Source organism: Nipponia nippon, unplaced genomic scaffold, assembly GCF_047370975.1.
Source record: "Nipponia nippon isolate SJK-2023a ecotype South Korea unplaced genomic scaffold, ASM4737097v1 scaffold_32, whole genome shotgun sequence".
NCBI lineage: Eukaryota > Metazoa > Chordata > Aves > Pelecaniformes > Threskiornithidae > Nipponia > Nipponia nippon.
Genome location: NW_028262350.1, coordinates 2,342,361 through 2,367,915, shown reverse-complemented (window position 1 = coordinate 2,367,915; position 25,555 = coordinate 2,342,361). Strand labels below are relative to the sequence as shown.

General features: G+C 56.9%; 3 protein-coding genes across 28 annotated transcripts in view; 1 reads left to right on the top strand and 2 right to left on the bottom strand.

Annotated features, from left to right (window-relative positions):
• Window positions 1–175: 175 nt before the first annotated feature.
• On the bottom strand, window positions 176–3,733 carry STAC2 (SH3 and cysteine rich domain 2). 6 transcript variants are annotated; one of them, XM_087770132.1, is made up of 11 exons: window positions 3,619–3,733; window positions 2,807–2,999; window positions 2,618–2,715; window positions 2,222–2,303; window positions 2,002–2,099; window positions 1,857–1,926; window positions 1,712–1,767; window positions 1,388–1,485; window positions 1,236–1,287; window positions 955–1,092; window positions 176–826 (listed from the first exon to the last, which is right to left on the bottom strand). In XM_087770132.1, exons 1-11 carry the CDS (start codon window positions 3,700–3,702, stop codon window positions 731–733), a joined length of 1,065 nt encoding a protein of 354 aa, XP_087626258.1. In that variant the 5' UTR covers window positions 3,703–3,733; the 3' UTR covers window positions 176–730. The 6 variants fall into 6 exon arrangements, with proteins under 6 accessions (XP_087626258.1, XP_087626263.1, XP_087626259.1 ...); XM_087770137.1 differs by having other exon boundaries at window positions 1,388–1,422; XM_087770133.1 differs by having other exon boundaries at window positions 1,712–1,764.
• Window positions 3,734–4,701: 968 nt separating this feature from the next.
• LOC148054244 (transcription factor CP2-like protein 1) lies at window positions 4,702–8,688 on the top strand. Of its 8 annotated transcripts, XM_087770554.1 has the most exons (15): window positions 4,708–4,820; window positions 4,911–5,062; window positions 5,148–5,221; window positions 5,942–6,047; window positions 6,124–6,230; window positions 6,330–6,482; window positions 6,778–6,888; window positions 6,975–7,072; window positions 7,145–7,196; window positions 7,328–7,421; window positions 7,507–7,597; window positions 7,724–7,803; window positions 7,884–8,029; window positions 8,210–8,261; window positions 8,335–8,688. In XM_087770554.1, exons 1-15 carry the CDS (start codon window positions 4,738–4,740, stop codon window positions 8,370–8,372), a joined length of 1,437 nt encoding a protein of 478 aa, XP_087626680.1. In that variant the 5' UTR covers window positions 4,708–4,737; the 3' UTR covers window positions 8,373–8,688. The 8 variants fall into 8 exon arrangements, 7 of the variants coding, with proteins under 7 accessions (XP_087626679.1, XP_087626680.1, XP_087626674.1 ...); XM_087770553.1 differs by having other exon boundaries at window positions 4,702–4,820; window positions 4,972–5,062; window positions 6,330–6,888; window positions 8,145–8,261; XM_087770548.1 differs by having other exon boundaries at window positions 6,330–6,888; window positions 7,535–7,597.
• Window positions 8,689–8,842: 154 nt separating this feature from the next.
• FBXL20 (F-box and leucine rich repeat protein 20) overlaps window positions 8,843–25,555 on the bottom strand; it is a 47,519-nt gene continuing 30,806 nt past the window's right edge. For 9 of the 14 annotated variants that reach the window (XM_087770559.1, XM_087770557.1, XM_087770563.1 and 6 more), the window contains 9 exons: window positions 25,457–25,552; window positions 24,019–24,145; window positions 21,941–22,015; window positions 20,126–20,256; window positions 18,617–18,677; window positions 18,045–18,089; window positions 16,585–16,641; window positions 15,302–15,514; window positions 11,935–14,394 (listed from right to left, as the gene is read on the bottom strand). In XM_087770559.1, coding sequence (XP_087626685.1) covers window positions 14,287–14,394; window positions 15,302–15,514; window positions 16,585–16,641; window positions 18,045–18,089; window positions 18,617–18,677; window positions 20,126–20,256; window positions 21,941–22,015; window positions 24,019–24,145; window positions 25,457–25,552 — 913 coding nt within the window. In that variant the 3' untranslated portion in view covers window positions 11,935–14,286. The other 5 variants (XR_015707569.1, XR_015707570.1, XM_087770556.1 and 2 more) reach the window with 5 other exon arrangements.

The following is a 25,555-nucleotide window of genomic DNA, read 5'->3' as shown; positions in this document are numbered from 1 at the left end:
CCATGGCGTGACTCATGCGGCCAGAAAAAAGCCCCGGTGTCCACGGCGGGTGGCACGTGGTAGCCCACGGGGACGGCAGCAAGACAAGGGGACACAAGACACTCAGGGAGGGGGACACCAGCGCCGAAGCTCCTCCGGCCGGTGCAGAAAAATGACCTGGTGGCACCAACACCACGGCGGCGGCAGCAGCGTTTAATTTCGGATCTCAGGCTGGAGCATCCCGGGAGCGGGGCCGGGCGCTGCCCGGGCACGGGGGTTATTGCTTGGGCGAGCCGAGCGCGCGGCAGCCGGGCAGGGCACACGCGTGTGGGGCTGCACACGCATGTGTTAGCGCACAGGTACAGGTGTGTCTGGCTCTGGAGCGCACGCGTGGAGCTGCACCCGCGCGTGCATGAGCGGCGGTGCGTGCCCAGCTGTACCCACGGGGATTTGCACACCCGCGCTGCCGTGCACACCGACGGGCACACGTGAGGGTTAGGAGCAGCCGTGTGGGTGCCCCGGCTGCGGGCAGTGCCACCCTGGGGGCCACCCCATGTCCCCTGCCCCCTGCCAGCCGAGCACATGCCTTGGGCCGGACCCCCAGGGATGGGGACGCTGGGGACAGGCCCACGGGCACGGCTGGGGGTCAAGTACCACCCGGAGGGGGCTTCCTGAGGTGCGGTGATCCGGGGGAGGTGGAGACGCCGGGATGGGGACGGGGACACCGGGGGGGGGGGCCGGACGCTGCCCCTCAGATCTCGGTCAGCACCTCGGCGGGGACCAGCCCCCGCTTCTTCCCGCTGGTCACCCGGACGAGGCCCTGGGTCCTGCCCACGCCGACGCAGATCTGGGACGGACAGACAGACAGATGGATGGGCAGCAGAGCACAGCCCTGGCATTGCCCCGCTCACGACGGACCCAACTCGGTGCACCCCAGGGCAGCAAGGTGCCGGCACCGGCGGGGTCCCCCCCTACCTGGTTCTCCCTGAGGCTCATGCGCCCCTGCTCCTTGTCGCCCTGCACGGCCCGGCAGCTCCTCCAGACGCTCTCGCCGGGACGGACGCGCTGGACAAAGTTGGCCGGGAAGAAGCCCAGCCGGTCGCCCACCTTCCCCTGCGGCGCGGCCGAGCGGCGGCTGAGACCCCCTGCACTCGCTGCACCAGTGGCCACCCCAGCATACGGCGGGGCCGCAACAGGCCCCGGGCTCCCGGCCGCCCCAGCGTGATCCCCCCGAGACCCCCGCGGCCCCCCCTGACCTTCCACCAGTCCTCGTTGGAGTCGTCCACCAGCGTGACCCTGTCCCCGGGCCTGGGGGGGAGGGAGGCGTGGGGCAGCGTGGGGGTGTCCCCCCTCCGCTGCCCCCGTGGGCCCGGCCCCCCCCCGCCCCGCCGACCCCCTCCCCACTCACTGCAGCGCCAGGTCCTGGTGCTCCTGGGGCACGAACTTGTAGAGAGCCACGTAGGAGAACATGGGTGCCCCGTCCCACCGTGCCGGCCGCCGGGCAGCCTGCGGACACAGCCCGCTCTGCCCCACGGCCCTGCCCCACGGCCCCCAGCCCCGTGCCAGTGCCCCACCCCTCTGCCCACAGCCCCCTTCCAACGTCCCATCCCTTGTGCCCCGCAGCCCCGTCCTGATGCCCCCAGCCCCATCCCGCTGCCCCATGGCCCCGGGGCATCACCCGAGCCCCCCGGTCCCACCCTTCACCCCCATCCCACCCCCCGCAGACCCCCACCTGCTGCCCAGGGCTCTTCTCCTCCACACCGTCCCTCTCTGCTGGGGTGACAGCTGTTGCGACAGACGGACAGGGGGACAGAGTCAGCCCCGACCCCCCCAGTCAGGCCCCCACCTCGGCCCCCACCCCAGTGCCACCCCCTTACCGCCGCCGCTCGGGCTCCCTGCGCCGCTCGGGGCGTCCCAGCTCTCCTCCCCGGCCACCGCCTTCTCACCCTAGAGCACAGGGAGGGCTGGGGGGGTCCCACACCCCCACAGTGCCCCCCACCCCTCCCCAGCCCTGGGGGGTACCTGGGTGCCGGCGGGCAGCTCCGCCGGGCCAGCGCCGTGTGCCAGGGAGGTGCCGAACCGCAGCGCCTCGTACACCGGGTCCACCCTCGCGCTGGGGTCTGCGGGGACGACGACGGGGGGTGTCAGGGCCCCCCCAGCCCAGCCTGCGCCCCAGGGAGGGGCTGCACCCAATGGTGGGTGCAGGCTGGCTCCGCGGTGCAGCCGGGGCCGGGGGGCTCACCTGGGGGGGGCTCACCCTGCGCAGAGCCCCCCTGCTCCGGCAGCAGCAGGGGGGAGCTGAAATTGCGGCGGAAAGAGGTGGGCTGGGGGGAAACCAGGGGGGTTGGGGAAAAGGGGCACCCAGCACCCCCGGGCACGGGGGGGACAGAGCTGGGGTGCTGGGGGGGGCTGGGACTGAGCGCGCCCCTGGGGCCGGGGACCCCCGCACGCACGGGGGGGGGGGGGTACTCGCACACGCACTGACATCTCTCTGCCCACGCGTGCCCGTGGGCACGCATCCCGGCGCACACGCGTGTGCGCAGCCACGCGCCCCGGTGCCTGCAGCCCCCTGGGGACGGGGCTGGGGCGGGGGGGGCGGGGGGGCTGGCAGGGCTGTGTGCCCCCCAGCAGCACGTACCGTCTTGCCGGGGCACTGCTGGTGCGAGATCCCCTGGGAGCACCAGAGGTGCACGCCGGCCTTGCACGCCTTGCACCGCAGGCCCTGCCGCGAGTTGCCTGCGGGCAGCGAGGGGGGGGTCACGGCCAGGGGCAGGGGCTGACCCCCCCCATGCACCCCCGGACCCCCCCCATGCACCCCCAGACCCACCTGCGATGAGCTGCCGGCACAGCTCGCAGGGGCAGTGCTTCTTGAAGACGTACTGCTGGAAGCCGTGGGGCCGCGGGGGGGACGGGGGGGTCCCCGGGCCCGGCCCCCCCCCGCCCGGCCGCGGGAAGAGGCTCTCCACGCTCTTGCTCCGCAGCAGTGTCCGGAGGGACAGCGACCGCTTCAGCCGCTGCATCTGCCGGAGGGACCCCCCCGGGGGTGGCAGGGAGCCCCCGGGGGTGGCAGGGACCCCGGGAGGGGACGGGGGACCCCCAAAGGCTGGCAGGGACCCCCCCGGGGGTGGCAGGGACCCTGGGAGGGGACGGGGAGACCCCCCAAAGGGTGGCAGGGACCCCCCCAGGGGTGGCAAGGACCCCTCAAAGGGTGGCAGGGATGCCCAGGGGTGGCAAGGACCCCGGGAGGGGATGGGGAACCCCCCAAAGGCTGGCAGGGACCCCCCCCCGCGGGTGGCAGGGACCCCGGGAGGGGATGGGGGACCCCCCAAAGGCTGGCAGGGACCCCCTACGGGTGGCAAGGACCCCGGGAGGGGACGGGAGGACCCCTCATAGGCTGGCAGTGCCCCCCCCCAGGGATGGCAGGGAGGGGCCCCCCCGCTGCACCAGCCCAGCCCGGCCGGGGACCGGGGGGGGGCAGCCGGGCGGGACCGGGGCAGCTCCGGGGCTGAACCCCCCCAGCGACACCCCAAAAGCGGCCGAAAGCGCCCGGGACGGGGTGCACGGTCACCCCCCCTTGCACACTCACCCCCTTGCACACCCCCCCCCCGTGCACACCCCCCCGTGCACCCCCGGCCGTACCTTGCTGCCGTGCCCGGCCCCGGGGCCGGCGGGGGGCGGCTCGGGGGGCCCCGCCGGTTCGCTCTCCCCGGGCGGCTCCGTCATGCGCCCGCCACGCCCCCCAGCCCCCCCCCCCCCGCCCCGCGCTGTCGCGACAGCGCCGCGACCCGGTCGCGACAGCACCGCGCTCAAGCTGCCGCCGGCCCCACCCCACCGGGGGGGTGATGGAGAGATATGCTAATCTTTGGCTGCCCATTGGCTGCCGGCCCCCATAGGGCGGGGCTTGCCCCCCCCATCATCAGGTGTCGCATACGGGGGGGGCCCTGGGGGACCCCCCCCATTGACAGCTGGGGGGGGGGCCAGCACCCAGGGACCCCCCCATTGACAGCTGGGGGGCAGCACCCATTCCCCTCCCCGATATCCCGAGGGGGTCTGCGCTCATGCCCCACCCTTGTCCCCTGGGGGGGAGCAGCAGCCATGGACCCCCCATTTACACCCGGGGGGGGGCACCCATGGACCCCCCCCTTTAACACTCCATTCACCCCCCGACACCCAAGGGGAGGGGGGCAGCACCCATATCCCCCCCCCCCTTAGCACCCCCTACCCCTCCATTGACACCCGGGGGGGGGGCAGCGCCCTACACGAGCAGCCCCCCCTTTTTCTTCCCCAAAATGAGCCAAATCTGGGCGAAACGAGAGGGCCTGCACGGCCGCGGGCTGGCGCAGGGCGGCCTTGGCTCCGCGCCCTGGACTGGGTGGACTGGAATGGGGGGGGGGGGGGGCCGGGGGGGGCAGATGTCCTTGGCTGGGCTGGGAGAAGGGGACAGGGCACGGCTGGGGGGGGACACGAGGGGCTGCTCTTGGGGGGGCTCCCGCTGGCCAGTTTGGCCAGTTTGGCCAGCGGGAGACCCCCGAGAACAGCCCCACGCGTGTCCCCCCCGATGTCCCCCCACTTTGTATTGACAACAAACACAGTCCCCCCCCTTATTTACTGTCAACTCCCTCTGCAAACTGGACCCAACTGGGACAAACTGGGCCAGCCCCGCTCTCACCACCCCTCCCTGTGCCTATAAAAGCGGGGGGGACCAACCTGTCCCTCCCTGCTGTCACCCTGTGTGTGCCCCCCCCGGACACCCCCACCATGCTCTTCTGGCACGGTCAACCTGACCACTACTGGTCCAGTCCTGGGGAGATGTACCCCATCCCCGGCCCCGGGCTGCTCAGGTACCCCCCAGCCCGAAAGCATCCCTTGCTTTTGGGGAAACTGAGGCACAGCTGGGTGCCCACCCTCGGGGGGGGGGGTGTTTCTCGCAGGGACCCCCCCGTGCTGCCCTACCTGAAGCAGGAGGAACCCAACGGCATCTCCACCTCGCAGCCCCCCTGCCCGGCTTTCCAGTACGTGCTCTGCGCCCCGACTTCTCCCGCCGTCCGGCACCACGAGGAGACCCTCACCTACCTCAACCAGGGTGAGCTGGGGGGGGCTGGGGGCACCCCGGGGGGGCGGGACCCCCCCCTCCAAGGGCTCAGCACCCGCTTTTGCCCCCCCCGCAGGGCAGTCGTACGAGCTGCGCATGATGGGGAACCCCCGGGGGGACCCGGGCGGGGAGGGACGGCGGATGCTCAAGGTGAGACGGGGGAGGACCCCCAAAACTGGGGTGCAGCCTCGGGGCAAACCCTGGGGCAAAGCTGTGACCTGAAGTCCCAGTTAGCCCCAGTCCAGCCCCAGCTCAGCCCCAGCTCAGCCCCAGTTCAGCCCCAGCTCAGCCCCAGTTCAGCTCTGCTCCAGCCCCAGTCCAGCCCCAGTCCAGCCCCAGTCCAGCCCCAGTCCAGCCCCAGTTCAGCCCCAGCTCAGCCCCAGTTCAGCCCAGCTCAGCCCCAGTTCAGCCCTGCTCCAGCCCCAGCTCAGCCCTGATCCAGCCCCAGCTCAGCCGTGGTCGAGCCCCAGCTCAGCCCCAGTTCAGCCCTGCTCCAGCCCCAGCTCAGCCCTGATCCAGCCCCAGCTCAGCCGTGGTCGAGCCCCAGCTCAGCCCCAGTTCAGCCCCAGCTCAGCCCCAGTTCAGCCCCAGCTCAGCCCCAGTTCAGCTCTGCTCCAGCCCCAGCTCGGCCCCAGTACAGCCCCGGTTCAGCCCCAGTTCAGCCCTTCTCCAGCCCCAGCTCAGCCCCGGTTCAGCCCCAGCTCAGCCCCAGTTCAGCCCTGCTCCAGCCCCAGCTCAGCCCCAGTACAGCCCTGGTTCAGCCCCGGTTCAGCCCTGCTCCAGCCCCATCTCTCCGTGGGGCGCGGGGCCGTGGCCGTGGGCTCAGCCCGCAGCCGTGGCTGGTGGCGCGGGCCTGATCCTGCCACGCAGAGCGTGGTGCGGGTGGTCTTCCACGACCGGCGGCTGCAGTACTCGGAGCAGCAGCAGCTGGAGGGCTGGCGGTGGAGCCGCCCGGGCGATCGCATCCTCGACATCGGTGGGTGCCGGCGGCGGGTGGGGGGCCGGGGAGGGGCCGGGGGGGCCGGGGGGCCGTGCTCACCCCCCTCCCGCAGACGTCCCCCTCTCCGTCGGCATCCTCGAACCCCAAATCCACCCCACGCTGCTCAACACGGTGGAGTTCCACTGGGACCCCTCGAGGCGGACGTCTGTCTTTGTGCAGGTGGGAGCCAGGCCTGGCGGGGGTCTGGGGGGCCTGGGGGGGCCTGGGGGATCTGGGGGGGCCACGGCGGCCGCCCCCGACCCCTCGGTCCCCGGCCAGGTTCACTGCATCAGCACTGAGTTCACGCTGCGGAAGAACGGGGGGGAGAAAGGCGTCCCCTTCCGCATCCAGATCGACACCTTCGGGGCGGGGGGCAAGGGGGACCCCCCCGAGCACCTCCACTCCGCCAGCTGCCTCGTCAAGGTGTTCAAGGTACTGGGGGGGGGCACCAGTGACCCCAGGGCGACCGGTGCCCCCCATTGCTGGCAAACCCCGCTCCGAGCACGGGGCAGCGCCCGCTGCGGCACCCCGCAGGCTGGATGCACGAGGGGCTGGGTGCTGCACGGGGGTGGGTGCATGGGAGGGGGTGCATGGGGGTCTGAGCACCCCAGGGGTCTGGGTGCCTCAGGGATCTGGGTGCCCGGGGCTCTGGGCTCCTGGGGGTCTGGGGTCCCTGTCGGCTGCCATGGCGGTGGTCCCGGGGCCACGCTCACGGCCCCCGGCGCAGCCCAAGGGAGCGGACAGGAAGCAGAAGACGGACCGGGAGAAGGTGGAGAAGCAGCCAGTGCCGGAGCGGGAGAAATTCCAGCCGGCCTACGAGAGCACCGTGCTGGCCGAGGTGGGACCCGACCCTGGCACCCCTCCCTGTGGGCCGGGGACCCCCCCGGGACCCTGCAGCCCCTGACCCCCTCCCTCCATCCTCAGTGCGCCCCGTGGCCGGACCCGCTGGGTGCGCCCCACAGCCCCCCGGGCACCCCGGGGCTGCCGTCTCCTCACCCCTTCAAGCTGCTGAGCCCGGAGAGGTGAGCGGAGCCCCCCCGGACCCCCACCCCGCGCTGGGGTCCCCTGCTCAGCCCCAGCCCCTCTCCCCGCAGGGTGTGCGTGTCGCCCTGCGCTGCCGAGAGCCCCGTGGAGAGTCCTGGCGAGGTGAGGGTGCCATGGGTGCAGCCTCGTGCACCCCTATAGCCCCCCGTGGCTCCCCCCAAGAGGCCGGTTGGGCTGAGAACGTCCCCGCTCAGCTCATGCCCTGGCTGAGGCTCCGCTCCCGCTGCTGGCAGGCGCTGAGCCCCTGCGCATCCCCCCTGGAGACGCAGCAGTGGCTGCACAAGTGCCGCTTCTCCGCCTACACCCGCATCTTCGCCAGCTTCGCAGGTGAGGCCGCGGGCAGCTTGGGGCCGGGGCGGGGGGCAGAGCCAGCCCCCGCGGCCGTGACCCCCCTGAGCCCCCCTGTCCGCAGGCGCCGACCTGCTGAAGCTCTCCCGCAGGGACCTGATCCAGATCTGCGGAGCCCCCGACGGCATCCGCCTCTGCAACGCGCTGACGGGCAGGTGGGCTCAGACACCCCGCGGGGCTCCATGATGCCTCTTTCCGGGGACCCCCGGGAGCCTCCGGCGGTGCCGGCGGTGCCTGGCCGGGTCCCGCGCCCCCCGCCAGACCCCTCTCTGCCTCCGCAGGTGCCCACGACCCCGGCTGACCCTCTACGTGTCGCGGGAGCCCACCGGCGGCACCGAGGGCGCGGAGGATGGATGCTCAGGTGCGGGGGGTGGCGGGGGGTGGTGTGGGGACGGAGGGTCCGCGCTCACCGCCCCCTCCCTGTGCTCCTCCTGTCCCCAGGGCTGTACCAGGAGGTGCACCTGGAGGAGCTGACGGCGGCCGAGCTGACCGGGAAGCTGGCCGAGCTGCTGGGGCTGCCCGTGGGCCAGATCCAGCGGGTGTCCCGGCAGGGACCCTCCGGCATCCACATCCTCGTCAGCGACATGGTAAGGACCAGGGGGGACACCCGGGCGGTGCCGGACCCCACAGCCATCCCGGCCCCTCGGGGTCCCCAACCTGCTCCCAGCGAGGCTCAGCCCCTGTGGGTGCCCCTGGCTGCAGCAGGACGGGGGTCCGGGCTGTGGGACAGGACACGGCCCCCCTCACCTCGCCCCGCGGCCCCACAGATGATCAGGAACCTCCTGGATGAGACGTGCTTCATGGTGGCCATCGGCAAAGGTAACGCGGCGGCCGCGGGCAAGCGGAGCTGGGCAGGGGACGATGGCCCCGGCTGAGCCGCGTCTCTGGGCAGCGCCTGGCCCGGAGGGGTACCACCTGGTGCTGCGGTAGGACCCGGCCCCCGGAGCTGCATCACCCCTGGGAAGGGAGATCTCCCACTGGTGCCGGAGCGAGATGTGCAGGGATGGAGAGAGGAGCCCGAGGCTGGCACCGTCCCCAAGAGCCCATCCTGCAAGCGCAGTTCGCCCTCCCTCCGTCCCTGCCGGGCTCGACAGACCCCTCGGCACAGAGAGAGGGGCGAGAAGAAGGGGTCCCGGCCCCGCTCTCCACCGTCTCTTTCTCCCTGTGCTGATGGCGGCTGCATCCCCGCATCCGCCACATTGCCTTCACCTCGTCCCTGTTTTGTATTAAAGGACGGAGCGAGCCAGCCCCAAGCGCGGCCTCGTCCCTGCGGCACCTGCTGGGGTTTGGGCGAGGGGTCCCGGGGGTCCCGCGCCCGCTGCGGGGTGGGAGCAGCCCCGTGGCCTCGGGGAGGCCCTGGGCCAGGTCGGGCAGCGGGGCCGGGCACGGGCACAGCCCCTCTTCCCCAGCGAGCCCCGGCAGCTCTTGGGTGGCGCGAGGAAACCCGGGCAGAGCGGGTCCTGTCCCACCCCGCTGGGACGGAGCCGGCCACGGCACAGAGCCCAGAACGCAGCAAAGCCTCATTTCTGCGTTTTGGCTCAGGGAAGGGGTTGTTTTTAATACCGAGTCCTTCCCCCAAGCGCCGCGCGGTGCGGCCGCTGCCGGCACGGAGGGCAGAGCCGGGGGGCGAAGCGAGACGGGAGGCCTTCGGGAGGCAACGACTCGCAGGGCAATGGCGGGGTTTGGGATGAACGAGCCGGTGGCCGGCTTCCCGGCAGGAAGGATGGGGACCGAGGGGAGCCGGAGGACGCAGGCGAGAAGCGAGGAGGGCACCGGGGCGGCCCCCAGGCCGGGTCCGAGATCAGGGTGTTGGCAAACAGCGAGCAGACAGAGAGGGGCCCGCGGACCCAGGGCTGGTGGGTGCAGGGTGGGGAGAGGGGAACGGCCAGGACCCTCCCCAAAACGCTCGTGGCCCAGGGAAGCCAGGGCTGGGTCCCACGAGCCCCTTCCCAAGTGACCCCTCCACCGCCGGCCCCTCGCTGCCCCGCGGAGATCGCGTACAGCGTATCACAGACAAGGGACGCCTTAGCTACATATATATATATATTTTTACTTTTAGGTAATGGCATTATTATACCCACACAGTGTCAAGGAAAGCACAGACTACATCATCATTAAAATAATACTTTACAGAGCTCTCTATAATACATATATAATCGAGGGAGCGTATGACAAGGTTCCAGCTCGCGTGTCCAGTACGTCAGACTGAACAGACAGCGTCAGCCCCCCCGAGTCTAAAAATGCGTTAGAAATGGGGGGCGGCCAGGCCGGCCCCGTCTGCGGGCACAGCGGCCCCACGCCGGCCCGCGGCTCCCGCACCGGCTGGGCCCTGCAGCCATGGGAAAGGAGCTGGAGGATGCGAACACGGAAGGCTCGGGGGTGGCATAGAGGAGGGGGAATAATCCCGGTTTAGCGGACGCTGAGATAATGGCCAGGGCTTGTGGCCAGCGGGGAGAACCCAGGGGAGCTCAGCTGCACCTTTAGGGGTGGAGGAAGGTTTGTGGGTGCAGCGTGAAGAGCCCCGGGGTGCGGGATTGTGGGCAGAGGGTGGCATTGTCAGGGCCCCCGGTGGCATTGCCAGGGTCCCCGGCGGCCTGCGTGCCCTCCCGCGGCAGGGCAGGGGCTGGCACGGCCTGGGCAGCCCGTGGTGTCACCGGCTGGCGAGAGCAGCCGATGGATTTCCTTGTCTTTTAAAAAAAATATCTCCAAACCTCCAGGGCAGTTAAGCCGGGCAGCCGGTGCGTGCCGGCACGGAGAGCACGTACCGCCGGCTGCAGCGATGCTCAGCTCTGCCGAGCCGCCCGTCTCACCGCGACAGCCGGAGCCGCGGGGCAGCGCCAGGGGAGCGGGGGCCAGGCGAGGCGGCACCGGTGACGGGACCCTGTGCCGAGATGTCCCCTCGGTACGGGAGCCCTGGTGACGGCAGCCACCGAGCGCTCGGCCGGGCACCCAGGAAGGGTCCCCGGGGGAGCGAGGGGCCGGGACGGCACAGGCTGCCCGCGCATGGATTGCGGCTTCGAACCAAGGAGGAAAGCAGCTTCTCCCCCTACACCTCTTTTTTTTTTTTGGCCCCACGCAACTCCCGAAGCTGCAGCGCGGGGACCTCGGCACCCGTGAGCGGAGCTGGGTGCCTCTGCCAGGCTTCGGCACAGAGGGAGAACAGACACCCCAGCCAGTGTGCTGGATGCCAGAAAACAGAGCAAAACAGGAAAAAAAACCCCAAAAACCAGGACCCCCCCCCAACCACGCAATCCTTCGTCAGAAGAGGACAAGATGTTTTAAACCTCATTTTTGGGGTTCACCCCCACCACGGGACACCGCAGCGAAGAACCTTGTCATACCGATCTCCCATCCACCCCCCGAAAGAAAAAACAACCCAAACCCAGGACGCCATGGGCCAGCCATGAACACAGAGCAAAATATAAAAAAAAAAAAATTACAATGATGTTTAGAAAATAGGAACCTGTCAAAGTGTTTAAGTAACCATCGTGACAGCATGGTACACTGGGGCCACATCCTCATCGGGAACGGTCACAGAATTGGGATAAAAAGTGCTGCCGTGTGTCTCGAAAGACCAGAAAAGCCTCGTTTTTGGTTGCAGCGGATCTCCTCAGGCCGCCTGCCCGAGGGCCCCACCAGCACCAGCCCAGCGGCTGCCGGCTGTTTCGCAGCGCGGTCCCTTCGTCTCCCCACCCGCCTGCTCCCGAAGCCCGCGCGCGCGGCGAGGCCGGGGCGGCTCGCGCGGGGCTGCGCCACGCGGCCGGGGCGAGGTGCCCCAAGGCGGATCCGGCTTACAGCAAAACGCTGCTTTTCGGGGCGGTAAGGCACGGCCCAGCCGCCGCGCTGCCACTGTGGGACGCCGCTTCCACAGGGGACCGCAGGGTCCCGGGGCGCACGCGGGCTGCCAAGGGGGGGCAAGGAAAGGGCCAAGGTATGGCGAGCAGCTGGCGGTCTCACATCGAGGACCTGATCCACCCCGTCCCGCTAGGCTCGCGCAGAGGCTGGACAAGATGTGTTTGGCACAAGTAGGGAGCTCGCAAATTGACTGAATTTCGAGTCAGGGCTTGCTCCTCGCCGAACCTTTCAGCAGAGCCACCATTTTGCACCACTTACCCCTCCAAACGATAGTACACAGGCATTCCTCCCAACGACGGGCCCCGAACCTCGGTGCTTGGTGCCCTCCGCAGCCACCAGCTCGCAGCCAGGGCCAGCGCCCGACCCAGCGCCTCGGCTCCTCCAGCTCAGCCCGGCACCAGCAGAAACGCGGAGCAGCAATGGCATTCCCAAACGCAGCCCACGGCCGGGATGCTGCCACGGGCAGGAGGGTTTGTTTTGCTCTACAAAGGTATTCCTCTAGTAAGACACAGCTTGGAAAATGGTGTTTATTGGTATTTAGATACAAACATAAGGAAGAGTCCATTTGAAGACGGATAATTGACTTAAAAGGACACTGTCAAGTAGTTTGAGCTACCTTAATGCTGTCACCCTGTTTGGAAAAAAAAAAAAAAAAAAAGCTTTGGGTTCTGTATTCTTGAGTTTTGCCTTGAAAACTCTGCTCTGTTACAAAGCAATCAGTCAGCCAACTACACCCGGGCTCGCAAATCCATGTCAGCTCTCCCCTGCCACAGTACAAACTAAACCAAGTGTTCTTCCCAGAGCTGTGCAAATACCGCGCCGGCCGGGGGCTGCCGCCGGCGCGCCAGTCCGTTACCATGGGAAGCGCCACCATCTTCTGCCACCCTGAAAATCGGAGGAAGGAGTTCGGCAAATGAAGTATAGGAACATGCTCGTTGAGGAGAGAGAGAGAGAGAGAGAGAATCCACAGCGCTAAAGAGGATTTGAATAAATATAACGGATTAAAAGCGATCTACAGGAAAGGAATTGACAGTATCCTTTTAAACACAGCATACTGGATTTCCTCCCAGCAGACTGTGCATCTGCAAGACTTTGTTAAGCATATACAGATGGGTTGGGGAAATTTAAGTTGTAGACGAAGGGGATACGGCTTCGGTGGTACTAAGCAACCCTTCTAACCGCTTGAATAGCTCAGACAGTGATAAGAGGGTTGGGAAGCAAGACACTGTCCTCAAAGCAAACCCACAGTGAAAAAAATGAGCCCCTGGGACCCTCAAACAGCCATTCCTCGCACTGCACCCCGCTCTTCCCCCATCGTAAGATCCTTCAGCATAAAGGCCAAGCACCGCTTCCTCGGCTGCTGGCAGCCAGGATGATTAAACAGACTTGCTGCTCTCGGTCAGCTGGGAACCGTCCATAAACACGTGCGCTCCCCTCCATCCCGGGGTGCAGACAGCGGGAAGAGCGCAATTGCTTACACGTCAGCTCGTCTTCCACAAAGCTGTTACAGTCTGACCAAGTTCTGCCCCATTAAACCCTTGGCGTCTGCCCATCTGTTCCCAGGTTTGATAATGGGCATCTGGAACTGCCAGCATCAAGGAACCAGGAGGTCAGGGAGCTGGCCCGGGCTGTCTGCGCTCCTCTGAAGCACCTGGGCTAATCTCGCCCGAAACGCCTCAAAACCAGCTGCTGGGAACTCACACCCTGACAGCTGGGAAGCACTGGCACACAGCAACCCCCCACTTCATTCAGATGGTTCCTTCTCCAGGGCGAGACACTTACCTGCGGAAGATGCAAAAGTCAGCAAAAATCACCCAGCGCTTGCAACTCAGCGTTCAAAAACGTGACAATAATCGAGGGCGTATTTTCAGGCCTGCTGTTCCTCCCGCTTCCATTAGCAAGTCATTATTTCTTCATCAGGGCAACAAGCAAGAAGATTCTACTTTCCTTTTCCTTGGGGGCAGGATGAAGGGTTGGAGGGAAAGGACAGCAGGAGTAGGGAACTTACAGTCACTGGAACAGAGACTATAACTTCTTCCCCTATATCAAGAGTTATATTCTTGTCACTGGGATAAAATCTGAAATGCAAAACAAATTTGGGCACCCAATCGCTGATGAAAACAGGCCAAGAAGCCTCCAGGAGCCTAGCCTGTACTGCAGCTCACGTGCCATTTAAAAATCTTCCGAACACGTCATTACAGGCTCAGGCTTCTAATGGCAAAAAGCAATTTTTTTTTTTTTTTTTAAATTTAAATTATTGATTCATAACTTTTGTTTGGTAAATCTCAAAAAATTACTGAATTAGAAATCCGTAAGAAAAAAAAGCAGGATGTAGGGAGGGTAAAAAAAACTGAGCCTGACATTACAGATTTCAAGCTATATCACAACAATCTCGAAGCCTCTGAGCTGGATGCTACAAACACAGAAGAAACAGATGAACCTTCAATGTGAGCATGCTCAGGGTGGTCAGCAGGGAACGGGAAGTAGAGAAGCACAAGTAAATCATGTCTCACAACAGCTGCTGTTTCATTCCCTCACTGAAAAATGGACACAAAACTTGGTGGGATTTTCGGGTTTGTTTTTTCGCATGTTCCTTTCCTCTCCCCCTCTCCCCATTTCAAAGGATTTCAGTTACTATTCCAACCTCGACAGCAGCAAGAGTCATTCTGGGTTCGCAAAAACCTCCCCTCCTTACCGCAATGATTTCATCTGAGCATGCCCAGTAGGAATGGTTCAGAATTATACCAATCCACCTACAGAAAACGCCAACACAGCTCCAGCTCCCATACTGCAGAGTTCATCAGTTTGCTGGAACGGGTGGGGTGTGTATATGTATGTGTATGGGTGGCTACAGGGGCCTGGCACCACAGCCCTGCTCACTGGCCCTTGCAAATGACACTGGTATCGCTTTCCTTGAAGATACTGGTGTCCACCATAATTCTACAAGTGTAATTAAATACTCAGTTTGCAAGGATGACCGCTTCCAGTGTCATAGGATGATGCAACATCTGCAGAAGCGTTGTCTGCTGCCCCCGACCGAAGGAGGTGGAGTCACAGGCGCGAAGTAGGCATGGACTTCGATACTGGGTAAATGGGTCTGAAAAGAGAAACGCGATGTGTAAAGCGACAAGGGTAGCGGCAGTGCAAGAGTCAAAGAGAAGCAGAAGCAGGCCTGGCTTACTTGTCTTCAGACTACAAACTAACACACACGTAAAAACTGGAATTGAACTCTTTCAGTTTGCTGGCGTGATTTCCCCACAGACCGTGGATGAGCAAGTTCTTTCTGTTACCAGAAAACAGAGCTACAGCAATGAGAAAAAATGATCCTTTCCTTGCCATTAATCTGTGGTAGCCGTGGGGGAAGAGAACACCGTCTAACTGTACGGATCCGTGCTCTCTTTGCAAAGAAAATGTTATCGTTACTCCTCTTTTGTAGATGGAGAAATAGAAGGGAAATCACCGGGACACAGAGTGCCTTAGATGACCAGCAGCTAGCGACAGGGCAGCCCTGGCTTTGTCCCTCACAAGGACACAGAGCCTCCCCTACAACAGACTGGCTTTATGACAGGATAAGCTGGAGTTATTTATATGGGAAGCGTCAGTAGAAAGTGCGCTACAATCTACGCTGAGCATATAAAGCAGTCGAGAGGAGGTGCCATTCTACACATTTGCCGTGGCACTAACTCTTGGTCCCACGTTTAGGAGAGCGCTGTCGTGTACGAGCGCTTGTAAAATGAGCACTTGCACGCCGGGTCTCCTCTGTTCCTTTCAGCTCCTACTCAGTGAACACAGCAATTATCTCTCTTCCCTGCCAGCCAGCGTTCCTCCCCATCCAACCTTCTGAGTGCAGGACAGCTATTAATTTCATAAACAACGGTTCTCACAATACTTTTAAGAATAAGCACTGGATCATGAGGAATCCGAAACCTCAGCCCTCCCTCCTCCCACCAGATAAAGTGTTCAAGTCATAGCCTTAGCGGGGTTTTATTATTTTTCTTTTTTACCCTGAGTCTCTTGATCCCTGCCCGCGTGATTTGCTGACAGTCGTACAGTTCTATCTTCTTCAAGCTGTGGCAGCTTTTCAGGTGCTCCAGGGAGGCGTCCGTGATCAAAGGGCAGTTGTCCAGCTCGATCATCTCCAAGCAGTTGTGTGCGCAGGCGCCGTTTCCCAAGTGGCGAATCCCATCGTCCGTGATCAGCTCACAGTGGGACAAACTCTGCACCCAAACACAGCAAGTTAGCAGCCTCTGCCATCGGCAAACAGAAGCTAACACGCTGCTGGGGGACACTGTGGGACAAGAGAGAAGATGGCCCACATTTCATAGGTTTGGACTGGTTTGTCACACCGGCTTTTTGGAGAGGTCTGTACTCCCTCCTTGCGCTGGAGCCACCGCTGCGCTCCAGCCTGCAGGCGCTGGGCTCTGTGGGCCTCCAGGGACTAACGTGCCTGCAAGGGGAAAACTCCTAGCTGAAGCGCAATGGGAAAGGCAGCTGCTGAAAGAAAGGTGAGACCAGTGGAGACAGGACGGCACAGAAACGGAATAAATACCTCTGCTATCCAAGAAAGCACCTTTGTAAAATCTGTGGCTTTACACATCACGGGAAGGACCCTGTCATGGGGTCTAAGAACCCACAGAAATACAATGCCACCCACTTGGTGCATTTTTTGGGGGGCCTGCATCTTAAAGAAGGAAGTGGGGCTTCAACTAGGAGACAGCATCAGCCCCTTGCTTTGTTGAGGGGCACAGCATGCAGAAGGGATGGCTGCGCAGGAGAACCCGCTGACTGCGCCCCCCACCTCCCAGGACAGGGTTTCTCATGATGACAACGGAGCAGTACGTACAGGGACGCAGAGGAGACCGAGACTAAATTCCCAGAAATTTAGACCAAGAGGAACATTGCTTTCCAGAGCCAGCAAGCTTTCCAGGTCTCAGCTGCCAGCTCCGTACTACAGGTGAGAAGGGCTGCAGTCTCCTCTCCTACGGAGGGACTGGCAGCCCGGTTTGCAGACAGATTCTGCTCGGCTTGCTGAGGACAGCCAGAGCCTGGTACCAGGAGAATCCAGTGTCCTATAATTCATTTTCAGGCAGCTGTGGGTGCCTGGCGTACGATTAATGCTAGCAGTAGGGGAGGGACAATAGGTTCTTCAGGGTCAAGTTTCTAGCCGAATTCTTCCAAGCCTTCACAACACATCTATGAAGTCAAAGAGACAAATCCCCACGGGCAGTGCTTAAAATCCCTTTGTTTATAGAAAGAAAATGCTGAAAGTCTCACTTATAATACTCACCAGAACCTGAAGCCGTGGACAGTGTATGGAAAGCTGGATTAGTGTACTGTCTGTTATCTGGAAAAAAAGAAAAAGCCCTTTCATCCTGGGTGCTTTGCACAAGGACTTTTTTTCCCCCCTACGAAAGAAAAACGGCAAACTTTCGCCTTATCCATGACAGTGTTCCCCCGGCCACTCCTGAGCCTCTCAGGAACTCGTACCCCACGTGACCAAATTTCAGAGGTACAGATTCTTCCACTCCCTTACAGAAATCAACTCATGGCCTTAAAGGACTGTTAAGACATAGGTATTGTTGGTTTTTTGAACCTCCATAAGTAGCTCTCGTGAAATAAGCTCACAATTAAGAGAAGCAAGTGAGTAGAACTCTTCAACACCCCAATGTCTCCTAAATGTTTGTCTCTGAAAGTACAAGAGGTGTCCAAATCCCCTTCCAACAGCTCCGTGGACTGCCGAATTGTTCCTCTTTATTCTTCAGGAAGAAAGAGGCTCAACACAATGGCTTTCTAATCTAAAAGCATTCAGAAGGGAACTTGCTGGGCTGTCTTTGTTCAATGCAGTCAGTCCAAGGACGCAGCCCAATTTTTCTTCTTCCTTTTTTGGGTTAACTTTAAATCACTTCCCGTCTGGACTATTGTAATTTCCTCTTGTGATCTCCTGAATTTCTGCCCTGTAAACATCAGGAAGTACAGAATACCGGGGTCACGCTGTTCTCATGCCAGGAAGCAAAATCCTATTATCTCCACTGTCTTTATCTGAACCAATTTCAAATCTGTCCTTAGGGTCAGAGATTTTTCATGGGATCTTGAGTAAATTCAACTGTTCTCCCCTGTAAATGCTACCTTGAAATGGCCATCAGCTTATGGCACGTGCCCTGCAGACCAGGCTGTAGTCACATAGGAGAGACCTCCTTAAAACTAACACAGACAGCTGCAGCCCAGGGTTATGAGACTCAAGAATAACAGACTCAATACATCACATCCCACTGCCTTTGAGGAAGGCTAATGGTAGCACGGGCACCCCAGTTTTATTTCAAGTTGTTGCCGCATCCTCTATAAAATCATTGCTGCTCAAACAATCTGGCTATGTTTTTTCAAAACAGAGGTAACTTCCGTGATTTCTAGCAATATACGTAGCACAAACCTTCCCCTGCCTTACACGCAGAGATCCTACTCTGGGACTTCATCTTGTGTCAAGGGTGACAATTCACACATCTATTACATGAGGACACATCTACTACTATTAAAGATTTCTTTGATTATTTACAGGATCATTCATTACTATGAAATATGAACAAAGGATCAAACTACAAAAGCGGTATTTTCTTATCCAAATATATCCGATCTTCTTGCTCAGGATTCTAAATCAAGTTCTGATTTAGAGACAATCTACTTGTTCATAATCTTTCCACGCTGTTGTGACTGTGCTAAAAGAAAGTAACAGCCAGAGGTGGCACCTCCTACCTGGACGCACTCTTCCAGGTCCATTTTTTCAAGCTCATGGCAGTTCTAGGAACAAACAAAAGATTGAACACACAAACTAAGTGCAAAGTTCAGACAGCAAATATAAACACAACTACAATGAAACAGTCCTTTTTAAAAACAAAGGTTTTTCCTCCATGAAACATCATGGCTGAAAGGAAAGTTTGCTGCTTCTTTACAACCACCACCAAATACAGTAAAGGAAATCTAGCAATTTCACTCATTTAAAGGCACCGAGTTTTTTTATTCATAGAAAGTAAAGGAGGTGAAAATTTAGAGTCAGTTGTATAGAACACAGATTAATCTAGAAAAAACAAACAGTAAAGTTTATAACTCTCAAGTATTTAACATTTCGTGTAGTTTGGATGCACATCCTCCTATGCGGGGGTCAGGACAAGATTACATGCAACCTGATTTTTGTAACAGCTTCCACTCAAACGTCAAGATCAAAAGCATTACAAAAATCTACATTCAAGAGAAAGCTACTCTCTGGCCATATCTACCACAAAAAGAAAGCAAAGATACTTGATGAAAAAGTGGAAATGAGCACTTACCCTAGCTAGAGTGGTAAAGCCCACATCTGTTAGTTGAGAACACCTTGCAACTTCTAATATTCTGCACAGAAAGAATTTATAATAACCATGGTGGAGTCATTTTGCTTTTCAGAGTGTTTCATTAAAAGCTTCCAGCAACCCAGAAAAGTTTGACCTGGTTTAGGCTGTGCTCTCTGAGAGGATAATTTGCACAGAGCATCCACCCTCTATACCTGAGTGTAGGTCACAGGGAAAGAAAAAAAGAAGTCAGGCTAAAAGGGAACTCCAAGGCTCATCCAGTCCGCACCCCGCTACGAGGCAGGGAGGTCTAATCCGACAAACACTGGACTAAGGTGCTCTTAAAAACCTTCACTGCTGGACACTCCACAACCTCCCCAAGTGATCTTCTCTGGTTTCCACCCAAAATACAGATCTCGTCGTGAAAAAGGGTGTAATACACGACAACCTGGCAGGTGGGCGTGAAAGAATAAGTATTTAACGCCGTGACAGAAGAGTCTGAAGTCTTCTACGAGGCGAACTGCTTGCTTCTGTGACAACAGACAGAAACTTTCTGGCAGACAGTTACCGCAGCTCTACAGAGGCCTGCTTCGCGATGTTAACACATTTATCGACGTCTATAGAAAAGAAAGTCCACTTGCCTAAAGTGGGTTATGCATTTTACCGTATACTTAATACCGTAAAGCTGCAGCTGAAGCTGAACATCAACACAGGAATGATTTGGAACCAAACTCATGTTTAACCTTCCTCTTTCAAAACTGGTTTCCGTACACTTGTATGCTGCACTTTGTACCCATAATTCTTTAAATGAGCTTATCACAGAAAACAGTTGTGGGTTTTTTCTCCAGAAGATGTGTATTTTATGCCATTTAAAACAGGCCACTCAGCTGTTACAGATGTCAGATAATAAAACTGTCTCTTCTTTCTGCACCTGGCTATTTTCTGAATTATGGCAAAGTCTTCCTGAAGAAACTTCTCCTAATAAAAAAAAAGTCTTAAAATAAAAAAAAAAAGCAAACACCTGCAGAGATGTCACTGGAAGCCCACTCTCAAGCAGGGTGAAAGTTAGCACAAATTCCACCTGCTACAAAATCATCACGAAAACCCCGTTAATGTCACACGTCAAGAGGAAACAATGTTGTGTAAATGTGTTTTCAGTTCTCAATACAAAAGTAACCTCACCTCAACTGTTTTTCACCAAAGAACGTAAGTAGATGCACAGTGGTGTAAAAGGAGACTGCTGCTAAGCGAGTCTATTGGCAGTGCACACCACCACGGCACGGAGCTCTTTTACCACTGTTTTACTCGCACAAGTTTAGAAACCAGAAGATTGGGGAAAACTACGATCATCCCACAGCAAACGCCTGGACAAAGCTCAGTGATAAAAAGCGCACTTTCAGAAAGACCTTCAGAGTTTAAAATGGCTCAAATATTACATGACTGTGTCACCAAGATCCTTTGCTTAACATGCAACGGGTCACTGGAGCTCGGGTAACTGCGGCGAAAACTTACCTAAGCCTTGGGCAGTTCTGTCCCAGGGCATTCAAGATGGCATCTGTAATGTTAGAGCAGCCTGAAGCACACAAGGATTGTAACTTGTGGCATCCTCTGCATATTGTAATGAGACCATCATCTGTTATTTGCTACAAGAAAAACAATAAAACATCACAAGCCATAACAATGTAGGTGGAGGTGTAAGGCACTGCATATTTTCCTTCTCAGACTTCCAGCCAGGCACGTAACTGAGGCCAAGTTACGCTTCTTTCAACTCAAAAATGCATTCAAATATTTCACTGGAGCAGCTGGAACAGGATAAGCCACACTGAAGTGACTTGTAAACATTCGGAAAGTGATTCCACATGCACGGAAATGTTTCTGAGCTTGGGCACCATCTGAGCGATGGGGAAGGGACGGTAGCAGCAGGCCCAGACTCGGTCTCCTGCCTTCCTCTGCAACCCTTGCGTGCAATGACCCTCTTGGCTGAAACTCAAGGCAAGAAAGCACCTAACAGTCAGAGTTACCCTCAAAATAAGCAGCAGGTTGTTTTCACAAACAGTCTGTTAAAAATACACTTCAGTGGTTTGGGACCAAAACCTGAGCTGAGAGACAGGCTTACGGCCCAGACCATGTTAGATTCACACTCCATCGATCCGCCGCGTCCCTGGACGCACGGGGTCCGGCCGGCCCCGTGTGCCCTGCTCTCAGGTCTGGGATGGCAACAGTGCACGAATCTGCTCCAGGTTTTTCCCCGCACGAGCGCAAAGGGCTGGGACTCGGCGTGGCTGTGCCAAAGAGCCGCGTGTACGCAGCGGGATGAGGGAAAGAGGGACAATAGGTGGCAGAGGCTGTGTGTGCTGGAGGACCAGGTTAAACCTCACTCAGTTTTTAGGTTCTGGATTTTTCAGAGGCAGCCAGACTCAATTCCCACAGAAAAGCACCAACCTAGGAACTGGCACTGCTTCTTTTAAAATAGAAAACAGCAAGTCTGTGGGCTGGTATGCCCAAGCGCTGGAGTGAGATGAAATAGAAACTGGGAAGAACTTGGTATTTTCAGTTAAGGCGATCAAGAACCTTATTAATTTTCTTCTCCCTTCTGCCTGTTTGCCTCTCCCCTAGATGCCAGACGCAGATCTGGAAGCTGCTAACAGTCCAGCTCCTCCTTTGCAAGCACCCAGTCTCAGATGGATGGGCACCAGTCTCTAGCCAGTCTAGTAACTGGTAAAGCTACTCCTTGAACAGGACTGGGAAAGGACAGCCCTGCAGCCCCCGAAGTCCTCGCCCACTTCCGTGGAAAAGGAAGAGACTATCCAGTTACTCACTGCGTCAGGCTAACTGCATGATGGTATGTACAAAGAGCCCATTCCAATTTCCTTTTTTGGCATAAATATACATTTTTGGCACTGCAGAATAACTGGTTTAGAGCCCTTCTGTGCAGGGAAACTGCATTTCTTGGTTCAATTTTATAAAGAGACCAGAGGAACCGCCTGGCCAGATCACCACACAAACACTCCAGCCCGATGGAAAGAATTTTTCCAGCCAGTCCTGCAAATGAGTTTAGAAGCCCCGTGGGCAGGGCAGAGAGAGACAAACAATTCTGACAAAGTGAGTGCTATGACGCTGTTTGGGGGGCTTATTCTACATTACTGAAGGCTACCAAAAAGCTGGTTTTCATCAACTATTTTTAAAAGCCTCGTAAATTTACAATTGCCCTGTCTGCACAGATGATGACGTTTCTGGGATGAGTACACTCTGCATGGTTCTGCTTAGAGCTGGCCTCTAAATGCACAACGATGGCTGAGTTGAGAAATCATAGGAAGCTTTACTTACTAAGCATGTTTGAAGGTTTAAAGTCACCAGTTCGGGACAATGTGCACCAATGTATTTCAGAGCTTCATCCTCAAGCTGGAAAGAAAAATTTAGAGACTGAAGCAACCTGTTAATACTTGAAGCAATCTTCAAAATAAAGCTTTGGGGACAATAAAGCATCTGTGGTTTGGATACCTATGGGGGAGGAGGGCAGTGCTCTGCAATCTCAAAATACACAGCAATAACGGCATTTTTTTTTTTCTTTTTACCGTCTCAGGAACAGAGTTCAAAGACTCACAACACTGAGTTACTGATTTAAAGAAAAGCTGATCTGATCAAACATGCATAATTAACAAAGCAAGTAGTGAAATCAGGAATTATTTACAGGAATTAAGGAAATGCTTCACTAGCGAGGGCCTATAAGTAACACCATTTTTATATTGCAATACTGGAATTAAAATAAAACCGTCTTATTTCAATGTGAGGAGCCCAAACATATCCAGGTTGCTTTCTGATGATAAAAAAGCCTGCTATTCTGAAATCTATAAGAACAGATGGCAAGTAATTGATAACAAGGATGTATTGCCATCAATATTACTCACGACTCCATAAATTACTAGAAACTCAAGCTGTTTCTATGACCTGAATTCTCAAAATAGGCTGAGATTGTTCTATCTTTAATCAACTCATTTTTACAGCCATGTATACCCATCTCACGTATTAAAAATCCAACAGCAGTATAAATTTAGAAAAACTACTGACTATAGCCCTTACAGCTGGGCTCGCTGGTGCACACAACGGTATCACTGCTTTGTGCACATAACCAGAGTATTATTGCTTTGCTTACCACAATAACCTTTCAGGACGTTGTGTGTCCATGCACATGAGAAATATGCTTTTTGCAAAATAAAAACATGTAGCTGTTTATCTATACACAGCAGACAAAAATGGCACTTATCGACTTATACTTAAGGAATCCCTGCCCCCAAGAAAAAACACCAAATCCAAACCAAATAAGTGCTGTCAGTGTTCGGGTCCATGGACCTAACAGGTCAGAGATCATTTTCCAGGTCTGCCTTGAGGCTCTTAAACTCTCGGGAGTCTCTGGGTCACGGGTTTCAACTCCTGTGGGGCCAGTTTTACTCTCCTTTTTCAAGGACAAGATTCCGAGACACACGTTTCCTCCTTTCTAGCCTATCTGTCTGCATTAAAAAGACCCCAGCCCACTTAAGTAAAAAAAATAAGAATTAGTCCCCCCCATTCTTTGTGAAATAGCTTTGCAAGGAGCTCTTGCTTGTTGAAAGAGTAATGCTCAAGGCTGATGCTCCCCACGCCCCAGTTCACAACTGATACAACTCCGTAGTAAAGTTGTAATGCAGGGAAGTATTTAACGCATTAAGCTTTTCAATGATTCACCAGGTAAGACAGTAAAGAAAGGATAAAGGAAGTTAGTCTAAATAACAACAAGTATAATAAGGGGCAAAAAAACCCCTTTCAGCTGTAAGAGTTAGCGGACCATTTATATTTTCCAAAGTACAAGCACCACAGCCCTTGCAGCCTCTTCGAAATATACTGTATAGCTCAAGAGCTCTACAATATACTCGAGGGAATAGTACTATGCTCCTGACCGGCTGCAGAGATGTCTTTTCACGGAGTCACATCCACGGTGATTCTCTCTGACTAACTAGAAGATCCAAACGACACGTAGAAGAAATTCTATCACCAGTGCAGATGAAAGCACTGTCATGCTTTCTAAAATTTTCTGAGCCTTCAGAGATGGATGGGTCTAGCCATGAATAACAAAGTTATCTCCTCTTTAAAAAAGTTTGCTCAATGTGTTCCCGATGGGAAGAAAGAAGAATGATTCTACAGCTAGATATGCAATTTGTTCGCTGTCCCACCATTCATGCCGAGCTCAAAGCTATTAAAGAATTTCAATAAAAGCAGTTAATCTCCAACAGACAGATTGTGAGTAATTTCAGTAACGTAACATTTCTGGAAATAGAAAAATCCACAAGACTTCATCCCCCTACTTTCAATTACAGCAGAAATAAGCTGGCTGTTAATATTGAATTTGAGCACTCTCCATGGAGCCGTACCTGCATGCAGCCTCTCAGGAAGAGGGCTTTGAGTCCACCGCAGCCTCTCACCAGAGCCTGGATGCCATCCTTAGTCACTTGGTCGCACCAGGAGATATCCAGCTGTTCCAGCAGTGGGCATCCCTCACTTTGGAGGTGAAAGGAAAAGCGTGTGGAAGCTTGGTTTTGCTTTGGAAAGAAATCCCGCTTCAAGCCAGAATCTAGGAAATTCCCATTTCTGGAACCCACATGAGCACAGATGTACACCCGCACCCCACACCCCCACGGGGAACACTTTTGTCAACCGTCATCTCCAGATGTGAGGAGCTCTCCAGAGGCAGTACCAGGAGCTCTACAACAGGGTATTAATAGGGTTAAAGACCACTGATTTATCCCATCTTGGACCCCTCCCGGCTCCCATACAAGGACAGACACTATAGGCTTTCTGGATCTGAATACAGCGCAACCATCCTCAACAAAACCCCAAAATAGGGTCGATTTCTGCCAGGCTGCTTCTGACTTTCCAGGTGTAACTTTGCATTTGCAAATAGCTGCCAGTAGGAGTAACGCTCAAGTGTAATTTCTAATTAGGAAGAGATCTACATGCTATCATGTATTTAAGATAGCTGCAGCACAAATTTGACCATGTGAAATTAGAGACAAGAATGAAGACTCTCAAGGGAAGGAAAAACCAGGCTCAACGTTTTTTAATGTAGCTACAAAAAATTCAATCATTCATTTGTTCTTTCAAATCTGTGTTTTCTTCTGGTGTCTAGATTCACCTTCCAGTATTTTTCCCTGTGACACAGCTTTTCTGTATTTTCTTTTATTCCACTAGTATATCACTTGAATTTTTTTTTTTAATAGCTTGGCCTCTGTTGTTACCTTTAGTGGGTTTTTTTGCCTCCTTTTCTCTGTCCCAATATCTTCCCACCAATGTCTGTCTGTCCCTTCCTTTTCTAGATTACTTGGGAATTCCATTTAGCGGATTTAAGCAGTTATATGTCTCCTAAGCAGTTTAGAAAGACAAATAGTCACATGCTGGTGTTCACCTTCTAGCTACGTAAACAATTGCTAAGTACGCAATGGTACACTTACAGGGAAGAAGTTGACTGTCAGTAAATGAGCATTTTAAAAAGGCAGACTAAAGACTTTTGTCTCCCCCCAAATCCCTCCTCCAAGACTTTAATAGAATATAATTCTTCTTCTACTGCTAATAACCATCAGGATGGACACAAACAAGGCCAAGGGCAGCTTTTACTGAGTCCTCCTCCTCTGTCTCGGCAACCCAGGAGGCACAACGTGCAAATGTTGAGCTCTGCTGGGGAACGCCTGAATTCTAATCGCGGTTACACCTCAGCCTATGTCCGTCTCCTCCAAGCCACGCGAGACGCACGGGGCAACTGTGCGTCACGCTATCTGGAATCAACCGGCGAAAGTCCATGTTGTTGATTCCTACCTCAGTGCTTTCAGAGACAGGTTGGTTATGGAAGTGCAGGAAGCCAAATCGAGGTGCCTGAGTCTAGAGCAGAACTTACTGAGGCTGGTACACGTACTG

Excerpts from the sequence above, each read along its gene's own strand:
- STAC2 (XM_087770132.1), bottom strand. The coding sequence starts at position 3,702 with ATGACGGAGCCGCCCGGGGAGAGCGAACCGGCGGGGCCCCCCGAGCCG. Across the intron at positions 2,304-2,617 it reads AGCAGTGCCCCGGCAAGACG|CCCACCTCTTTCCGCCGCAA; the intron begins GTACGTGCTGCT and ends GTTTCCCCCCAG. Across the intron at positions 2,100-2,221 it reads GCAGGGTGAGCCCCCCCCAG|ACCCCAGCGCGAGGGTGGAC; the intron begins GTGAGCCCCCCG and ends TCGTCCCCGCAG.
- LOC148054244 (XM_087770547.1), top strand. The coding sequence starts at position 4,738 with ATGCTCTTCTGGCACGGTCAACCTGACCACTACTGGTCCAGTCCTGGG. Across the intron at positions 5,222-5,941 it reads AGGGACGGCGGATGCTCAAG|AGCGTGGTGCGGGTGGTCTT; the intron begins GTGAGACGGGGG and ends CCTGCCACGCAG. Across the intron at positions 7,598-7,723 it reads TGCAACGCGCTGACGGGCAG|GTGCCCACGACCCCGGCTGA; the intron begins GTGGGCTCAGAC and ends CTGCCTCCGCAG.